We start from the raw sequence: 20,805 nt of genomic DNA on the forward strand, positions 1-20,805 counted from the left end.
AATCGAAAAAGTAAAGTACTGAAATGATTCAATCCGATTTTTATAGCACTTTAAGTCAAGTCAAGTCTTGTTTGTTTGGCCCTTAATCACAAAGAGTCCCAAAGGGCTGCACAGACCACAGATTTTTGCAAACCACAGACTATTATGACACCATCCTCTGATCTAAAACCTACATGAGGGCAAGGAAAAACCTCAAGTCAAGTCATGTTTATTTGTTTGGCCCTTAATCACAAGGAGTCTCAAAGGGCTGCACAGACCACAGACTATTATGACAGCATCCTCTGATCTAAAACCTACACGAGGGCAAGGAAAAACCCAAAAACCTCAACATGAGGAAAATGAAGAAACCTTGAAAATGTTGCAACAGATGTTGCATTAACAAACAATAAAATTAGAAATAAAATATAATATAATAACAATATAAAATAAAATCAGAAGGATGACCAGGTTGTAATGACTTACATAAATGTAGGGAAATGAAAAAAAAAATCACATCTAATCAGACAAATTAAAACTAGTCCCTAAATAATTTGAATGTATTTCTATTCTTTAAATCATAGCACTCATTATTTTATACAAAACACAGAAAAAATACAAATATTGTGGAAAACATTTTCATTTTTTTACAATGTTTAAAGGAACAAATTTGAATGAGCATTTTCTGAAAATACAAACCCGATTCAAACTCAGATCAAGTGTCAATTGGATCAGGACCAGTTTTCTTGGCATTTTCAAATTATCTGAATTTCTTTCATTTTTTCATTATTTTATCGTTCCCTTTTGACCTTGTTTGTTAAACATGAGTTAGCTAGAATTTTGTATCCTCATCTTTCTTTTTGTTTGTGTCCCCTTTTGGCATTGTCAGAGGCACTCAGAAATAAGGTTTGGGATTTTTAATATACTTTTTTCATTCGGTTCAATTCCCTGTTCCTCCAGGTTAACTGTCTACGTGTCCTTGGGCAAGACACTGAAGCCCTAACGCCCCCGATAGGCATGTAGGCGTTGTGCATGGCTTGCTCTGGCTATCAGTGTGTGAGTGTGTGTGTGTGTGTGTGAGTGAATGGGTAATTGTGAAGCACATTGTAAATCACTTTTGGAGTTCTTCATTGACTTGAAATGCCATTTACCATTTATTGGGATTGTCAGATTCCCCCCAAAATATGAATTTAAATCTTTTGGTGTATTTCTTTTTAATTTTGTTTCTATTCTATAGCATATGAATAACCTGTATTTTATGTTGACAATATATGTGTATTATTTGTTATTGCAACATCCATTGCAGCCTGGTCATCCTGGAAGGGGGACTACCTCATGTGCGGTCCCTTCTCAAGGTTTCTTAATTTTCTTCATGTTGAGGTTTTTGAGTTTTTCCTTGCCTTCATTCAAGTTTTAGATCAGGGGATGGTGTCATAATAGTCTGTGGTTTGCAATAATCTGTGGTCTGTGTAGCCCTTTGAGACTCTTTGTGATTAAGGGCTATACAAATAATCAGGACTTGACTTGATTCCCCTTTGTTACTGTGTTATGCAAATTACATTGTTGGCATTGACAGATTACCCCGAAAACTTTTCAAAAATATATTTTTTTCATTTTTTTTTCCCCTTTTGTGTCCCTCTTAGCATTGTCGGATTACTTTTTGTACCTTTTTTCCGTTCGTTTTATTTACATCCCCCGTCGGTTAAACGTAAAAAAATAAGAATTTCGGCAATGTCACGTGCAAAAAAAATGGAATTATCTATTTTTTTGTATTTATCTATTTTTGTTTTGTTTGCATACAGTTGTTGGCATTGTCAGAAAAATATGTACTGTATGGATGTTTTCCTTTTTCTTTTCTTGTTTTTTTTTTTATTTTTGTTTACGTTTAATCATCACGTGACTGGCCACAGATCAACTAGTTACAGGAAGTGACGTAATAGAGACGTAGAGAGGAGGTGTGGCGAAAGGCGGGGTTTGTGTAAGGGATGAAGGTGAGAGAGGAAGGGGGCGGGGCCTGCTCCTCAGCTCTCTGGTTTCCAGGCATCCTCGATTAGTGGAACCGGCGTTGCAGCGCGCATGCGCGGCCGATCCATCCCTGGCGAGCAGGTGCCGCTCAGGTGGCTTCATTGGACACCAGCTACCGTAAAGCGAAGCCGGTGTCGTCTCGCTTTACGGGCTGCGTTAAGGCCAAAGACATCACACATTTGTCGGAACCCGGGGAGTTCTTACGCGGTTTGGATGGGTTCGGGTGTCCCCATGACGGTCAACACGGAATCGGGCTCGTCTATGAGCAGCAGCAACAGCATGAGTAGCGGCTACTGTAGCTTGGACGAGGACAACGACGAGTGGACCTTTTTTACGGCAAGGACGTCGTTTTTCCGCAAGCCTAGGCAGGTTCTGCAGGTACGAGTGTTTGGGTTATTTGTCTTTTTTTATTTTGTTCTTCTGAAAAAGTCGAAGCGGAAGTTTGAGGTAGGAAGTGGTCAGGACGCTTCTTCCTGCATCGCATGTTTGGCAAGTGTAAGTCATGCATCATTTAGCGCAGGGGTGTCGAATTCATATGAGATCGTAGACACATGGGAGAAAAATAAAATCTTGCGGGGGGCCTGACTAGTAGAATAAAGAGTGGGAGAAAAGGGGAGAGGGGAAAATGAAATGAAATGATCTGCAATTATATAGCGCTTTTCAAGTCAATAAAGACTTCCCAAAGCGCTTTACAATGTGCTTCACATTTACCCATTCACACACACTCACACACCAATAGCGGCCGTGGAGCCATGCAGGGCGCCAACCTGCTTATTGGGGGCATTAAGGATTCAGTGTCTTATCCAAGGACACTACGACATGTAACACTGAGGAGCCGGGAATCGAACCTGCGATCTACCTCCTGAACTAATGCTGAAAAATTACAGAAAACTCTCAAAGGGCTCAGACTAGTCGATTGAAGAAAAATAGAGAAAGGGAAAAAGGGGCGAGGGGAAAACAAAAGCAAAAAAGAAAAGATGGGGAGGAACTGAGAAAAAGAGAGACAGACACAGAGAAAGAGAAAGAAAGTGAGAAAGATAGAAAGAAGAAAAAGACAGAGCGAGAAAAAAAAGATAGAAAAAGAGAGCGAACGAGAGAGGAAAAATACAGAGAAAAGAAAGAGACAACAAGAAAGAAAGCAAAAGAATGAGAGATAATAGACAGAAAGAAAGAGATAAGGAAAAGAAAGACAGTGAAGAAAAAAGAGAAAACTAAGTTAAAGACAGATAGAGAAAGACAAACGAAGTGAGAGTAAGTTATGGAGATACAGTAAGAGAGAAGAGAAAAATAGACAGAGAAATTGAAAGAAAAAGAGAGAATTAGAGAGAGAGAAGTGAGATAAAGAAAGTGTAAAAATAAAGAGAGAAACGTAGAAAAAATAGAGAAAGACAAAAAGAAAGAGAGATGAAGTGAGAAAGAGGAAAAAAAGAGCGAGGCAAAGAGTGTAAAAAGGAAAAATACAACAAAGAGGGAAAGAGTAAGAAAAAGAGAAGAAATAGAATGGGAAAATAGACATAGAGAAAAGAGAGAGAGAATGAGAAATTGGGAATAAAATAAACTGAAAAAAGGGAGAATGATAAGAGAGAAAAATAAAGTGATAGACAGTAAGAAAGTTAGAAAGAGATAGAGAAAATAGTTCCCACTCCAGTTGATTTGCGAGTGGCGCCTGGCTTTGTTGCCATCCAGTGAAGAGATTTCAATCTGCGAGTCCTTATTTTCTTGTGCTTCTCGAAGCGATGTCGCGCGGGCCAGATTCAAACCTTCGGCTGGCCCCCAGGGCATATGTTTGAAACCCCTGATCAAGCGAGGTACTGTTGGGCTCTGAAGCCATTTCTGCTCATCGGTGCGTGGGAGAGCTTTCCCTAGAAACCGAGACTTATCGGCCACTGCTCTTCTTAATCATGGTTACCATGGCAACAGCTCTTTTTTGGGCAGGGGGGGGGGGTTCAATAAATGAACTTGCATGCATATTACCATCATATATGCTTGTGGCAATGTGCACATCACAGATTTCTTGGAGATTGAAGGCAAACATTTAGCATTGATAACAAGATTGCATCATTTATGATGCAGTCCACTTTTTTTTATTTGGGTACATCAAACATGCTAACCTCTTGACAGTAAAAAGCAGTAGTTTACATCGCGTAACCTCTTTTTACGTGCTAAACAAAATCAGTCTTCGGAATATTAAAGACTTTGTTTTGCTTCAAGATAAATCAGCGATAAACTAAAATACTAGTCTCGAGTCAAGAACTTTTTTTTGTTTAAATTTGAAAAAACTCGTTTTGTTGTCCTTAATGTTGAATAAAAAAGTTACTGTGTTCAAGTTGAAAAATGGAGTGAAATAATACGACATCTGAGTTTTCCTTCTCTTTGATCTAGTTTTCGTCAGTAGTTACACAGGTTGACAGGAGAAGTGAATGTTCTAATCTGTCTCCATCCATGTTGAAGGATTTACAAGGCCATGAATTTCTGGAAGTGTTTATATGATGTATCAACAACCATATCTTGTAGTAGTTTTGACAGATAAATGGTAAATGGTCTGCGTTTATATAGCGCTTTTCAAGTCAATGAAGACCTTCCAAAGTGCTTTACAATGTGCTTCACACTAACCCATTCACACACACTCCCACACATCAATAGGGGGTTAACCATGCAAGGCGCCTACCTGCTTATTGGGGGCATTAGGGATTCAGGTTCTTGCCCAAGGACACTTCGACATATAACAGGGAAGAGCCGGGAATCGAACCTGCGGCCTCAAAACGAGCGCTCTCCCTCCTGAGCTATGTACCTATGGTGAACTTATTGGCACATGGACTCAAAGCATTGTAATGTACTTTGCGGTTTTCACCATTCGGAGAAGGAATTAAAGCCACAGTTACACCTCCAATGTGGTCATCCTTCTTTGATGGTACAGTTCATTGTCATGTCGATGACACTACAACATTTTTTAGAGTTTTTCAGGGGAGAAAAGCTGTAATCCAGCACATAAAATTGTAGTGTTTGTGAGTATGTATTATAACAATATTGCATCATTTATTTTATTTAATTTTCCTTCATCTGCTTTGTAAGATTATTCTCATTTTTTCATGTCATTTTTTTACAAGAGACAATATTAAAAATATAGTCAAATTATTATTTGAAGAAAATAAGTTGAAATTCAACATTTGACTCATTGTATTTTATTTCTTTTTACCACGAATTAAACATATTGTAAATATCTATTTTTCTTAGAAAAAAATATCCTATCTATCTATCTCTATCCCTACCTACTTACCTACCTACCTCGCAAACCCTAGTTATAGGGTCACTAAATGTGAGAGGATGTGGAAGTAAAGCGACTGAGTGGAAGAACGAGATCAGAAGGATGATGACTAAAGGGACGGTTGATGTGTTAGCCTTGAATGAAACAAAGATGAAAGGAAAGGGTGAATTACAGCTTGGAGGTATGTATGATAGAAAGTCTGGAGTTACGGGTGGACATGCTAGAGAAGGAGTGGCTGTGCTTGTGAGTGAGAAAGGTAAAAAAATATATTATTACCATAAAAGTATTACAAGGAGAACAAGTTCCAATTATTACAACGTTTTGCTCATTGTATATTTTGGGATACTATAGTCACATTTTCCCCTTTTGTACTTATTTTCCTTAGAATGCATAACTATTCAAAAAATGTAATGTATTATTATTATTACTATACCTTTTTCAAGTGATTTTTGGAATTAAAGTACTCTTGAAAAGTAACATCTTATTTCAAATCAGGAATTTCTGCAAAATTTGACTTGTCAAACTGATTTTTTTAGGAAACCCTTGCGTGTTCTGCGTTTATTTCGCAAGAATCGTTACGAGCATAAATTGCGTGTGTTTTTTGTGTGTTAGCTTAAACGCAGGTGTTGCGGTTAGGGCTTCCTTGCTAATGGATGGTTAAAATGGACTCTGGTGCTCGTACATCATTTTGCGAAGCTGTTGTGTGACTCGTCCAAATGTTACTCTGAGGTGTGCGTGTATGCCCTTATATAACAGTTTGGGATTTTTATTTGTTACACCATACGGAAATGCTGTTTGCTAAAGCCCCGGTGTGTATTGTATAGCGACCCCTAAGTGTGTGAGATACTTAATTTATTTCAATGAAAAATAATTACGAACCAAAAACACAAGTACTGATTTGTTAACACGATTTTAGGTTCAGAAATGGGTAATTGAATGACTCAACTTGAAGAAGCCGGCATGTTTAGCCGCCATCTTACAACTACGGAAGCCCAATGGACCATTTTGCAAAGCTAGTCGATTACGGTGGTGCTTTTCAGCATATAACATGCATTTACTACACACAGCTGAGCCCTGCATGTGATGGTTATCAAGTCCTCTGCTTTTTCCCAGTGTTTCCTTCTTTAGGCACTCATGCTAGCCACTTGGCTACAGGCTATGGGTTGCCACTAGCTGCTTTTGTGTCACTTGCCTTTTATAATAGCTCATGCATGCGATTGTTGCATTCAGGCATCCAGTGCTTTTTTTCCACAATCTCCTTTTTTAGCCACTCGTGTTAGAAATTTGGCTACCGGCTAGCCATTAGCTGCTATTGGTATTGTTAGCTCCCTTGGTGTAACTTGCCTTTCGTAGCTGCTCATGCAAGCACGGACGCCTTCATGATAATAATAATAATAATAATAATTTCCTTGTATTGTCATTCTGTGTAACAATGTACACAGAACGAAATGTCGATTGCACCTGACCCGATGCAGCCGCAGCCAAGAGAGAATCCTCGCCTTTATTCCATAGTTTCCTTCTCTAGCCATTCATGTCTGCCACTTGGCTTGTCATATAAGCGGACATTTCTGACTTCCATGCTTCAGCAACCGGAAGTTTGCTCTTTCCATTTTTTACTGGCCTTTTTAGTAGCTTCATCCACTAGCTGCTAACATTAGCTGCTTACACCAGTTCTGACCAACTCCAGCTTTTGGCTCTTTTCAGCTGCTCCGGGTGTATTTTTTTTTATTATAAGACATTCATTTCATTTTTTCCTGTACATTAATGTTTTTGTACAACACTTTGAGTTGCAATTCATTTTTGAAAAATGATAAAACGAATGTTTATTTTGATTGTAGGATGATTTTATTTTAAGGTACAATATCTTAAAAAGAATAAAGTGAATCATGCAAAGATAAATATTATTCAAGCAAATCGGAGATTCAAGTGCAAAAGAAAAAAACAAGATTTCGGCGTACAAGCTGAGGACTTCCCTTCTTAAGTCATTCCTGACCTTCATTTCTCTTCCTCTCTTTCATCTGCTCTCTTTCTCGCGCTCTCTCTTTTTGCATTCTCTCTCTGCCACAGATGATGCAAAGCAAAAATAAGATAGAGGATTCTTCTTCCTGTGCTACTATAAATAACCTTGTGGCGCTGTGTTGCTAAGGCTGGCTCAGCAGCTTCTCTTTTATCGTTCCTCGCCCCTTACTCGTTCCTCCCCCGCCTCACCCCGCTACCTCTTCTGTCATTCGCTCCCATCCTACTTCTCCTCTTCTTCGTCATAATCATCACAACTAAGATGAAGGGATGTTGAAGAGAGTCAAGTTTGGAGAAGGAAAACAATGTATATATTTCTTTTTAAGGTGCTTGTGTGTGAATGGGTATTTATGTGTGGGCGTATTTTATCTTAGTTTTTCTTGATCGTGTCTAATTATTGTAAGAATATCCCCAGAAATGCTTTAGTTTAAAAAGAAATGGAGTATTCAATGTCATGTTTAGAATTTAGACTGAATTATCCCTCATTTTTGTATTCTAACATTGGACTTGAGAGATGGTTCTGAAGTAGCAAGAATTTGCTTATTCTCGTGATTATTTTATTATGTTTCTTTTAAATCCCATCAAAGACCAGGGTGACTGTTTTCACGTTTTGTTCCTTGTTCTTTTTTTAATCAAAAAAAAAACTATAAAAAAGTTTTTAAAAAAAGATGTAACGACTGTCAGGACCAGAACGAAGACAGGACCCACTTGCGTGCGTCTCTCTTAGTTTTATTAGGAAGAAGGGAAAGGGTAGTATACACGATCCGTTGATCGTCGGGAGCAGGTTACTCAGACGCGGAAGTGGTATTTCCGTGGCGAGCGAAGGACGTGTCGAGAGCGGGGGAAAACAGATCGATGAACAAAAACGTAGTCAAGTTCAGAAAAGGGGTCGGAGCCGAGAATGAAACAGGAATCAGGTCAGGAGAGAGTCGGGGTCGAAAAGGCTTGCCTTGCTTGACCTGAGGTTTGCAGACGGACTGACAACGGGTGACAGGAAGACGGGGGTTTAAAAAAAGGAGCAGACTCAGGTGCCTTGCATTAGTAATCATGACAACAACCCTCAATCATACACGACACAAGGGTTCACACTCGGTTTATTGCCCGCATTCAATAAACCAGACAAATAAGTCAAGGCGTCTGTGCACGACTGCATACATCTTCAGCACGAGGTGATAGAGCTGAAGGTATGCCAAGCAAACAACATGCAAGCACATAGTGAAACCTTAATAATAACAATGAACATAGCTTTCACATGTACCTGCATTCAATGAACAATACAAATAAGTCAGGGCGTCTGTGCACGACTGCATACATCTAAAACACATGTGTCAAACTCCCGGCCCACCGAGTGATCATATGCGGCCCGCAAGACCATTTTACATTGTTGTTGATCCATTCATCTTTTTCAGATACACGCAAAGCCAAACCAAAACTGAACTATAAAGCAGTACTTTTCAGAATATATAGGGCACGTTTTCACTAAGATTTACAGTCAAGGTGCCACACAAAAAAAACTCGTTTTGGCTGTACAACGCTAAAGAATCCTTTATATAAAAGCTCACTATATAATCTGTGTTCAGTGTTCAGATACTTTTTGATGAATCCAAGGAACAAATTGTAAATACGCCAAAACACCAGAAGAGAACTTAAAGTTATTTAATTGGGTGAGACGGAGGGTTGGGTGGAGCACTGCAAAAAGTGCAAGCACTCCCTCCCATCTCTCGCCCTACTCCGTCTGCGCCAAAGGTAAGCACATCAGGCTCCCTGTTCTCAGAATGATGTGACGTTTTTACAAAATAAATGCTTGCATCTGGTTTTGAAACCAATATGTATGAAAAAAAGGGTCAAAATAAGTTAACCGATCTTGAGTAATTGCAAGAAAGAGACAAGTTTAAAGTGGTATATTTGTTGATTTTGGGACTCGGGCTCTGGCATTATTCTCTTTTCATAATTTTTATCAAATCATCAAAAATAAATGTGCTGAAGACTAAGCTTTTGTCTGGGGCGCGGGTTTAGCAATTTAGTAAATTTGTCTCATAACATATGGTGTGGATCTTTCCCAAAATAAAATTAATATATTTTGCTTTTATGGCTCTTTGGGTCACGACCCCTGCTATTTACTATATACATATATATATATATATATATATATACTATACCCTTTTCACCGCGCTGAAAACACTACACTGCAAAGAACTACACAGTGTCCGGCTGCGATCAGAGCAAATGGAATTTGAATGTTATTTTAAAGTTAAGTTGTTTAAGTTAAGTTCTAAGTTGTATAATTTAACAAGCTATTTTTATTTAGAGCAAAATAATAAATACTGTTTAAGTGATTTAAGGTTTAAATGTAATATTCTTATCTGTTTTTATTCATATTTATGTTCCAAAAACATTAAGTGTGTTCAATAAATGTTTATCCTTAAGTGTGTTTTGAATTTTGGCCCCTTGTGCAATTGAGTTTGACATCCCTGATCTAAAACATGCACAAAAATACAAAAACGGGACATTACTCAACATGCCGCACATCGTGGCGTGGTTGCATCACAGTCATCGTTTCAAGCTGCATTACTTTACTTTTAATTAGTGCTTTTTTATGCATCATTTAGCACAACTTATATACATTTATGTAACTGCGGTGTACCCGTCCCACCAAGGATCCACATTCAGGCTGGACTGCATGATGAGGCTTTTATTTCAGTTACGTTAGCAGCGCGCTGGAGACTGCAATAAGCGACACAACATACACACACCATGTGGTTAGCACCTCCGCTGGTTCTCAACATCTATGAGGAAAATTAACCTTTGAGTACAGTGCATATTACGGCAAAACTAACATAAATGGCGACAGAAACAAAACGAAAATAAATCCAATTAGCTTGACAACGTCAATTACATTACTGTGTATGTTGCAAGATTTGTCAGTTGTGGTTTTAATGTTGTTGATAAACTTTTTGCGGAGCACCAAAACATCGTGGCTTACCGTTAGCAGCGCGCTGCAGACTGCTAACAATATCCGCCTTCCGGTCATAAAATCAGAGGCTACCTAAACCTTGCCCCATACCAGCAGGTGGCGCTGTTGGAATTGTCATTGCAGGTCACTTGTACACAAACCATACAAACATATTTCAGCAGGAATTTCAACAAAATAAAAGTTATTATTACACCCGTTACATTTATATACAAATATAGTTCGTGAAAGCAGCTCCTATAATTACCCAAACTGATATTGGGCACAGCTTCCCTTCAGCGCGAGGCATTTTGGTTCTTACTACTCCTTTTAGAACATATTATGTAACATTATTTTGTTGTTGAGTTATTGTTTTTGTTCTGTTTTTATTTTGATGTTCCAATAAAGTTTTCATTCATTCGTTCATATAGCTGAAGGTACAGCAAGCGCAGAAGCCCATAACGTGCCAAACAAAAAGGACAATCGCGCACACCCATGGTTTAACAAATTAATGCGGTACCAGAGTTTTAACAGTAATGCAACAAAAACACAGATTTTGTGAGAATTCAAAAAAACTCAAACTTCAACTCTGTTACACAAAGAAAACAAGACAAAAAGACATATATTTGAAATCTAGTAAGAATCATGTCTCTTCGTGTCCTGTCTCTTAATTAATAATTATTATTAAGCAGGTTGGCGCCTTGCATAGCTGCACGGCCGCTATTGGTGTGTGAGTGTGTGTGAATGGGTTGGAGTAAAGCACATTGTAAAGCGCTTTGGGAAGTCTTCATTGACTTGAAAAGCGCTATGTAAATGCAGACCATTTACCATTTATTAAAAATGTAGAATATTCTTTTGTGTGTGTCTTATTTTTGGCAGTGTTGTCTGAATATGCTTCTGGATAGGAAATACAAGTTGTCCTCTTTTTCTTCGTTATTCTCTTGGTCTTATAATAAATTTCAAAATAGAATAAAACCAAAAAACACACACAAAAATGAACAATGTGAAAAGAAAATACATATAAAAAATCCCAAAAAGAAATCAAAATATACTATCAATTGATTTGGTTTAATAAGCCTTGATAAAATACCCGCTGTTAATAAATAAAATTATTTAAATAAATTGATGATATATATGCAACTAAGTGATGAACCAAGCTCACAAAGAGAAATGGAAAAAAAGAAATGTATGAACAGTATTTTGTTAGATTTGAAGTACGGAGATAAAAGAGTAGATATATTCATTCTCATGAATCCTGTGTGTATTCTAAATGCGTTAGCCTGATATATTTCAAGCATTTTTGCAAGTGCAAAAGAAAATTAAAATTCTTGTGCACAAGCAGAGACTTTCTATTTAAAGGATGATTTATTCGTTTTAGAGAAATAATATACATTGTACCTGTACTCCTTTTCATTGGACCAGCGGTTTTAAATGAAGCTTTGAAATAATAATGCATTTCCGGTTCCTCTTCCGAGCCTCATCAAATTCCAAAATAAAAGCATTGTAATCCTCAAATTCTGCCCAAGATGTAGGGCAGGAAATTGATTTGGCAGCCAACTGTGGATTGTTCCCACGCAATCAAATGCATCCACTCTCCTATTTTTCTTTTTGATGGCATTCTTTAGCACCACCTTGTGGACAACGCTGAAATGCTACAACTTCTGTATTTTCTTCTTTTTGGGTTTGAAACAGAAGAATGAACCAAAAGAGGACGAAGAAAATGGCGTGAAAGACCTTCCGGAAGAAGAGGTGCGCACCAGGATCCAACAATATAACTCGCAAGTGTCGGAGAACGGCATGAAACTGGTGAGTCTTCATTTTCAGTGACTTGAGTTAAAAAAAAACTACAAAAATGGCTGATATTGAATTCTTTGCAAAAGGGCCAATACAAAATTGTGCTGTATCAGTAGGGATCAGCAATACTCACTTTTTGTTCAAGTATTGAGTACCAAATGATTTGTTTTTAAAAAAAGATGATTTGCCATTAGTATATTATTTTGGTCGTGTTAAGTTAGATGTGGGCGTTCAAGCTTTTTTTCTTGATTTAAAAAAAAAAGACAAATTACAAAACAGTTACTCTAAGCCACCGATCAGAACTCGATTTAGTCAAGTTCGGTATGTTTGTGAAAGAAAACTTACTGTGCCAATCAGTCACTTTTTTCATTATCAAATTTCTCTCTGTCCTCTTTCTCTCTCTGACTGATCTGTCCTCTCTCTGTTTCTCTCTCTTTTCTCTCTTCTCTCTTTCTCTCTCTCTCTCTCTCTTTCTCTTTCTCTTTTGCTCAGTCCTGTCTCTCTGGCTGTTACTCTCTCTTTAGCTCCCTCTGTCTCTTTATCTGTCCTCTCTCTGTGTGACCTCTCACTTTCTCGCTCTCTCGCTCCCCCTCTTTCCCGGTCTCTCTATGGACCTCTCTCTCTCTCTCTCTCTGTGACCTCCCTCTTGCTCTCTCTTTCTCAGTCCTCTCTCTTTTTTCTCTACCCCTTTCTGTGTGATCTCTCTGTCACCTCTCTGCCTCTCTCCTCTCTAACACTCACTCTCTTTGTCTCTATTTCTCTTTCTCTCTGAGTCATCTCTTGCTCTATCTCCCCCTCCTCTCTTTCTCTCTTTCTGAGTCTTCTTTATTTCTCTTTCTCAGTCCTCTCTTTCTCGCTCTCTGTTTCCATCCTCTCTCCCTTTCTTTTTCTCGGTCCTCTGTCTCTGTCCTTCTCTTTCTCTGTCTGCTTGTCTCTTTCTCTCTCCACTCTTGCTCTGTGACCTCTCTCTCTTTCTTCCCAAACGAAACCTAGCTAAAGACACTTGCTGGGGCCTTAAAGTCCAAGTGTGTAAATGTTCACAAAAATCAGTTCAGCTGTTTTGGAACCTTTAAGTCCCATACAAATACACACAAATGGATAAAGTCGTTTAGTTAAGAAATAAAATAAATAAAATCAATATACTGTTATTCTATTATTATTATTTGACTTATTTTCATTTCATTACGGATCGGAAACCAGGCTTCCGACGGCTCGTACACGGGTTTTATCCAAGTCTACCTTCGACTGAACCGCCCCGTCACGGTGCCCGCGGGCCACAACGGGGACCCCAACCAGGACCAGGACCAGAACCGGACCTCCTTCTACCTCCCGTGCGACTGCGTCAAGCAGCTGCACATCAGTTCCACCACCAGCACGCGGGAGGTCATCCGAGGACTGCTTAACAAGTTTATGGTTCTGGACGATCCCCGAAAGTTCGCTTTGTACCGGCAGACGCATCGGGACGGGCAAGGTGAGGGGAAAGTGGAGCCTTTTAATCGAGAATCCAAATGAGGGATGGCTGCTGTTTTCTCAGATTACCCAGAAGGGGGCGTCAAAGGTCCACTATTCAAAACAGGGGTCTCCAACCTTTTCAAGCGTCAGAGCTACTTTTTGTCACTTATTAGCGCAAAGAACACCCACTTTGATACGAATTCTGAAATAGTAACTGAGCTAGATCGTTTATTAATAGCTAAAAATAAGCTTGATAATTAGCTAGAAAGGCAATGGTAAATGGTCTGCATTTATATAGCACTTTTCAAATCAATGAAGACCTCGCAAAGAGCTTTTACAATGTGCTTCACACTTACCCATAAACACACACACACCAATAGGGAGTCAGCCATGCAAGGCAACAACCTGCTATCGAGGGTATTAGGGATTCAGTCTTTCCCAATGACACTTCGACGGATAACACGGAGGAGCGAACCAAAGGCACATTGTATTATATTTCTTCTTGACTAGTGTTTCAGGTTGTGAGAGTTTATTTATTTTACACTGCAGAGTTACCCACACTTTATATTGTTGTAAAAGTACTTGAAGTACAGTGGCATATGTCTACTTGAGTCATTGTCTGGCTCGAGATTGTGATTTATTTCATGGAGTGAAACTCACGTTATACTGTTTTAAAGATCTTTTGTTGCGAACAAAATACTCAAGTACAGTAGCATATGTCTACTTGACCTGTCGTCTCACGTTGTGATAGTTAAGTTTAATTTTTTAAACTCACTTTATATTGTTTACTGTAAACAAGGTTTAGAATTTAGCTAGCTAAAAGAACTGGGGGGTTTGTTGCACATAAATTGGAAATTAGTTTGTCGCTTTGCCTGTAAAACAAATCAATAAAAAGATGAATGAATACATTTGTTTAATACACAAATTTATTCTCATTCTACTTTCTTAATGAATTGCTCAAAAGTAATTATCAACACTTTTGTTTGTCCATGAAGCCTGTAAAACTGGAATTCGTGTATTTGAATTTCTAGAATAACAACTGATCATGTTGTTACTATTTTTTTACCAAGTTATTTATTAAAAAAATAGGCTTAGATAGGTTGTGTCAAGCACTGGTGAGCTATTTTCAGAACAGGTCCGCGGCACCTCAACTGTCCCTAGGGGGCGCCATGATACCTGCAGAAAACAAGTTGGGGGACCCCTGACTAAAGATAGCGATCAGTCTCATAATCATTTTGAAAAAGATCCAAATGTACAGTATTAGTTCATTCACAGTTCATTCATTTGACCATGAATTGGTAGCAAGGGCCATTGGTGCAAAGGAACACAGTCCTGATTTTTTTTCTATTTTTTTTTCTCAGATTTGTTCCAAAAACTTCCTTTGTGCGAGCGTCCTCTTCTTCTGAGATTGATCGCAGGCCCGGAACCGGAGCATCTCAGTTTTGTCCTCAAGGAGAACGAAACCGGAGAAGTGGAGGTAACAAAGCACACCAAACGTTCTTTGTCATTGTTATGGAGAGGCGCAATACCGTTTTGGCATACTGGGGTTTTTTCGTTTACTGCTCTAATCCACCAGTTTCTCAACTGGTGGGTCGGTGACCCAAAAGTGGGTCGCAAACCCTTTTTTGTGGGTTGGAGTCTTTTGCCTTGGCAAAAAATTGTTAAGAACATAAAAAACAGGGTTTGATGACAGTCGTTGACGGTAGATGGCGATAATGTCCAGCAAATGCGAGTGGAGTTACCTCCCACAAAATGCAAATAAAATTACCAAGTAGACCCTCCCATTTTAAACATATGCTTTGCCGGCCCCCACTAGCAGCAATAGACTGGAGATAATGGATCGCGGCCGCACGGGTGCTGTTCATTTTCGGTAGAAAGAAAAGAAAACAGAGCGGCCACGCATGCATGGCATGAATATGCTCACTTAGCCCACCCGCTCACAGCAATACTGGATTAGGGATAACGGATCACAACCGTGCATTAGATTTAAGGCAGACTGAAACGACTCTTAACAAAAGTGTCTTGTGCTGGTCCCTCTTGCAGCAATATAGGATTGGGGATAATGGATCGTGGTTACACAAGTGCAATTCATTTTAACCCGAAATACATTAAAGGCAAAAAAAGCCACAAGGCTCCAAAAAATGTTGCACTTCTTCATTTAATGTTGCGCATGATCAGTTCGTCAAAAATGGCTGAAGTGAAGCGGTTTGTATTCCATTACAAATGCAGCGACGTGAGCAACGAGGGAATATTTTTACCTATGCCGTTTTGGTTTTTCCAGTCATTTTATTTTTTAAATCCAGGGTTTGTGCGGATGCTTGAAATCCTTGAAAAAGCTTGAAATGTAATGTTTTTCTAAGGGTTGAAAATTGCTTGAATTTTGGGTGAGGTGCTTGTAAATGCTTGAAATTGTCTCCATTATTCTCAACAAGTCTGCTTAGATATGTCACTGACACTGCTCTCTGGTGGCTTCCCTTTGCTCTTGCATTTCTTTTTCCTTCATTATTAAAGGCAGCTCGCATTAGTTTGTACGGCATTGTCCTATGAATCGCCCCATACTAACCCTATTCTGGGCACTATGAGATATGTATTATTGCAAAATTTACGTGTGAATTGTAGACATTTATTATTAGCCATGTAAAAAAATAAGGTTGTGTTTCCCAGGGGTAAATTGTAATGGAAGAACTTCCTACAACTGAAAATTTGAGCTAAACATACATATATCAGTAGATTGCTGGGATGGGCTCCAGCATCCCCGCGACCCTACTGAGGATAAGTGGTGCAGCTGATGAGATGAGATAAATAGTCATTTTTATCCAGCTGCTACATGGAGAGACATTTGGTACTGGAGAAAAGCGAAATTGGCTTTGAAATACTTAAGAATAGCTTGAATTCAGCCATGAAAAATGTGTCCGAAGAAAAACATGATATGAAAAACATGAATGTATTCGATAAAATCTGGTTTAAACATAATTTTTCTAACTGAATCTATACGGTGGGTTTTTTTCTCTTGATTTGTGTGGCTGCTTGCAATTAGACTAGGATGGTGGGAACCACCGCTTTACTGTGGCGCCACCTCGTGGCCCTTTTTTTAGACATGATTAAAAACATAAGACATTGATAACTGTGTTTGCTCAACAGTGGCATGCCTTCTCGGTGCCGGAACTGCAAAACTTCCTGGTCATTCTGGACAAAGAAGAAGCGGAGCGCACTCGCGCCGTCGAGTCCAAATACGCAACGTACAGATGCAAACTACAGCAAGCTCTTCGGCGACACAACCCTTGACCCCTGACCCCTTCGTCCTGGTCCTCTTTGACCTCAAAGCGGGGAGAGATTTAACCCTTTCACAAAAATGACCTTCCACTCCCTCTCCTAGAAAACTGTTGGGGTGTTTGGACTTTTGTAACGTCTTGGTTTTGAAAGAACATCTGCTGCTGCTACTGCAAAGTGTTACTTAAGCATGACCTGACCCCAACCTCCTTTTAAAAATCTTACCCAACCCGCCATTTTGAATGATAAGCATGATGGCAGAATCCAAAGACAATCATATTGAGCGTTAGCATCAAGCTAGCGTTGTACATTTCTTCAGCAAGTGAAGGCCTGTCTGCAAAAATGAAGCCATGTCCCCCAATCCCCCTTTTAAAATGAATCTCGCGTGCATATGGATATTTGCACCCAGCTCAGAGGAATCCATCAAGCATGACCGTTTGAAAACAAGACACATAAAAACATATTTATCCAGTTTTTTTCCTCTTTAACGAAATTGCATCTCCATTTTTTTGTCATTTGTTACTATTTTGGAGTGTTTACGGACATATTTTTAGGTTGTCGTCACTCAAATAAACCAATTTTGGGAGGTTGATTTGAACAATGTGACCCAATTTTTCACGTGCAGGAAATTATCCGATTTTGAAAAGAAATTTTGCCAGGATTACAATAAAAAACGCGCACTAATGATGGGAATTCTGGTTATTTTTAGAGAAGGGGCTCTTTCGGCTCAGCACATTAAAAAGAGTCAGTTCCCAAACGGCTCTACGGGTGTATCTATTTATTAACATAAATACAACATTATGCATGAATTAAATTATTTATATATATGTATATATATATATATATTCTACTACTATATCATAAAATCCTTTATCTTTTTAACTCTACTCATTTAAACTTTCAACAGTCAGGAACTTTAAAGATACATTGTGTCATATTTGACCTCCTAGATGGCACTGTATTGTCTAATGGGACACAAAAACCAGTGCCAAATGAGCATTGCGTAGCAGCAAGATGCCAGACAAACATGGCGGTGACTTGTAAGAATGGATTCTGTTATGTAAAAGAAATACACATTTCTTTAACCTATTAATGTTTATGAAAATGATTGTTGGTATAATAGTTCATGTATTTTTGCCTGATTTTGACATCAATGTTTTAATTTACTGAATGAATGTTTTTGTACCGCTACGAGGCACTAAGTACTACACACTGTCCCTTTAAAACCAATAGATTCCCTGAAGTACATACAACGAAATTATTATAAAAAAAATATCTACTATTTAGTGCGACACCAAATTATGGGATGAAAAAACTTGAAGCGAAACATACAATCCTTGATTACAACAGGAGTTTGCTCTTGATTATTGGGGACCCGGCTCCCGTTGTTCACTTCAAAGAGCCTACTCATAGAGCCGTTACATTCACAAACTACTCATCCCTAACACACACAATCATCCGATTAAGGTTTAAATTCGTCTACAAGTTTTCCGATTTCTGTGGTCGGGTTAGTCCTTTCATTTTCCGATTCTTTTTACGCTTTTGTGCAATCTGATTTCCTCGGCAGGGATTTTGGATGCCCCAAAGCACCATGGGACTTGTTCTCCAAGACAAACCGATACGGACTCCGGTTTACTTGCTGAAAAAGTATCGGTTCATTTCCCCTGGATATTTCTGTTTTAATTCTCATTGCGAAAATGCCGCATGTGTATCAATCTAAAAATATTGGATTTCAAAGGTGTATCCGTCCATATTTAGTGTCAGTTTATGCTTCTGGTGTTTAAACATTCTACAAAGGAGAAATAAATGACAAAAATGGAGATGTGTTTTTCACAGATAGGTGATATAAAAGTTCCGATGAAGCAAGTTTGTATCATGGGTGGCCATCCTCCTAACCAGCCGTGTAAAATATATTATTTTGACGTCCGAAGCCGTTGATGGCATCGAATGTGTTAGGGAAAAAAAGGATCATCGCTCGGTTCCCCAGTTTGGTCAGCTGACAACAGAGGAAAATATTATTGTCAATCGCATGGAAATTGCTAAAGGTCAGGGGTAAAAAAAAAACAAAAATAAACTTGAAAAAGTATCCAAACATTGGCATTCTAATGATGGGTTTATGATGAATCGTGAAGCTATGAGACACTGGAAAATGCTTTGTTGTCATGACGATAAATATCATGGCCCTTTAAGCATGAGCTTGTATTTGAAATTGTTTTCTTTTAATTATTCTCTCACATGCTCGTTTATTAAACGTGGACGAGATTTCAATTTTCCAAGCCGACAACCAATCAGGACTCGACTGTTTTCGGATGCTTCGCTGTGATTGGTTAGCATTTGCTGTTGCCAGGTACTCACCTCAGATTTGTCGTTTTTATTGTTTACGTTTAAAACAAATTTTCTTTAATATTTTCACAAATTAAAATTTAATACGGTTGATATTTTGTATCATCATTTTAAAATAACTAAAAAATGAGCCTTGTTTCGTTTTAAGGGATAATCAATATCCAAACAATGTTGCGTTGTCAGAGTTCTACTTTCTTTGGTTTTTCAAAATAAAAACGCATCATTATTGTTATTAACCGATCACGACAGAAAATCTACACTTCATTTATTTTTCAAGTATTTTAAGTGCGAACACGACTATTGCAAATGTTTATTATGATGCTAACAAGGAATTTGTCAGTGAACACGTTGGTAGTGCCTTTTATTTTTTCGTGGACTGACGGCAGCGTGCAAAAAGCGTGTGCGTGTGTTATTTATGTGATATATGCGCAAGAGGTTATGTTTCATTTTTATTTTTTGCAATGGGTTTGACTTAAGAAATGTGTGAGAACTGTTATTAAAGATGTACAGACTATCAGATTAAAATAATAATAATGAAACGTTATCCTTTTATGGAAATCACCCTGTGTTTTCGTTCCTGATTTTTGTTGTTTTTTTTTTTTCATTAATTTTTTAACCTTTTTTGGTGGCACATGCCCCATGACATATTTTGAGCCAGGTTAAAAAACAGCGCAAAAAAAGAAGAAAATTGTGTACTGAAATAATATACATGTCAGGACCAGAACGGAAACGGGACCCAATTGCGTTGCGTTTCTCACAAGTTTTATTAAAGGAGAGAAGAGAGGCAGGGCTGCAGAAATACTACGAAAATACAACTACAATTATATTTAAACTATTTAAAAAATACTACAAAGATACTAGCATTGAATACTTCAAAGTACTTCTTCAGAAATACGACAAAAATACTACATACACTACAAAGCTTGTACTATGGAAATACTATAAAAAAATACTACTGTAGAAATACTACAAACTACTGAAATCTGACTGCATAAATACTACAAAACTACCAAATACATCCAAGGTAATACGCCAAAAATACTACAGGTATACTAAAAAGACAAAGACAAACATACAAGTTCAAAACGACTACAAAGATAGATCTACATTATTTCCACGGCAATACTAAAAAAAATTGACTGCAGAAATACTACAAAAATACCAGTACAGTAAAACTACAGATACATTACAAAAATTCTACAATAGAAATACCACAAATTTACTAGTGCAAAACTACTAAAAATATAGAATTACAGTATCACCTTACAGTATCACCTAACAATACTACAAAATTTTGATGACAGAAATACAACCAAAATACAAGCACAGTAAAACTATAGATACATTACAAAAATTGAACTATAGAAATACCACAAATTTACAAGTGCAAAACTACAACAAATATAGAACTACAGTATCACCTCACAATTCTACAACATTTTGATGACAGAAATACTACAAAGATACAACTACAGTCAACTACAGTTACATTACAAAAATTCTACTATAGAAATAATACAAAAATACTACTGCAGAAATACTATGCTGCGGGGCTAGGAATTAACTGGACTGAACCATTCCAAGGCAGTGGAGTGTTTCCAACGCTGCATTGTCCCCATTTTTATTTTGCCCACCCCTGCTCTCGGTGTTTAGCAGCCCCAAAGCTCTGAATCTAAAATTGCCCTTGATGTAAATATATATTGAATAATTCAAA

The 20,805-nt window shown here is 38.1% G+C and overlaps 1 protein-coding gene across 3 annotated transcripts in view; it reads left to right on the forward strand.

Annotated features, from left to right (window-relative positions):
• rassf5 (Ras association domain family member 5) overlaps positions 1 to 19,649 on the forward strand; it is a 52,118-nt gene extending 32,469 nt beyond the window's left edge. For 2 of the 3 annotated variants that reach the window (XM_088337808.1, XM_088337809.1), the window contains exons 3-6: positions 11,925 to 12,038; positions 13,227 to 13,497; positions 14,840 to 14,955; positions 16,620 to 19,649. In XM_088337808.1, coding sequence (XP_088193934.1) covers positions 11,925 to 12,038; positions 13,227 to 13,497; positions 14,840 to 14,955; positions 16,620 to 16,763 — 645 coding nt within the window. In that variant the 3' untranslated portion in view covers positions 16,764 to 19,649. Of the gene's footprint in view, positions 1 to 2,018; positions 2,380 to 11,924; positions 12,039 to 13,226; positions 13,498 to 14,839; positions 14,956 to 16,619 lie in introns of those variants that run through there. The other variant, XM_088337810.1, reaches the window with a different exon arrangement.
• The last annotated feature ends 1,156 nt before the right edge of the window (positions 19,650 to 20,805 follow it).

Source organism: Urocampus carinirostris, chromosome 6, assembly GCF_059441175.1.
Source record: "Urocampus carinirostris isolate Australia breed hairy pipefish chromosome 6, RoL_Ucar_1.0, whole genome shotgun sequence".
In the NCBI taxonomy this organism is placed as follows: domain Eukaryota; kingdom Metazoa; phylum Chordata; class Actinopteri; order Syngnathiformes; family Syngnathidae; genus Urocampus; species Urocampus carinirostris.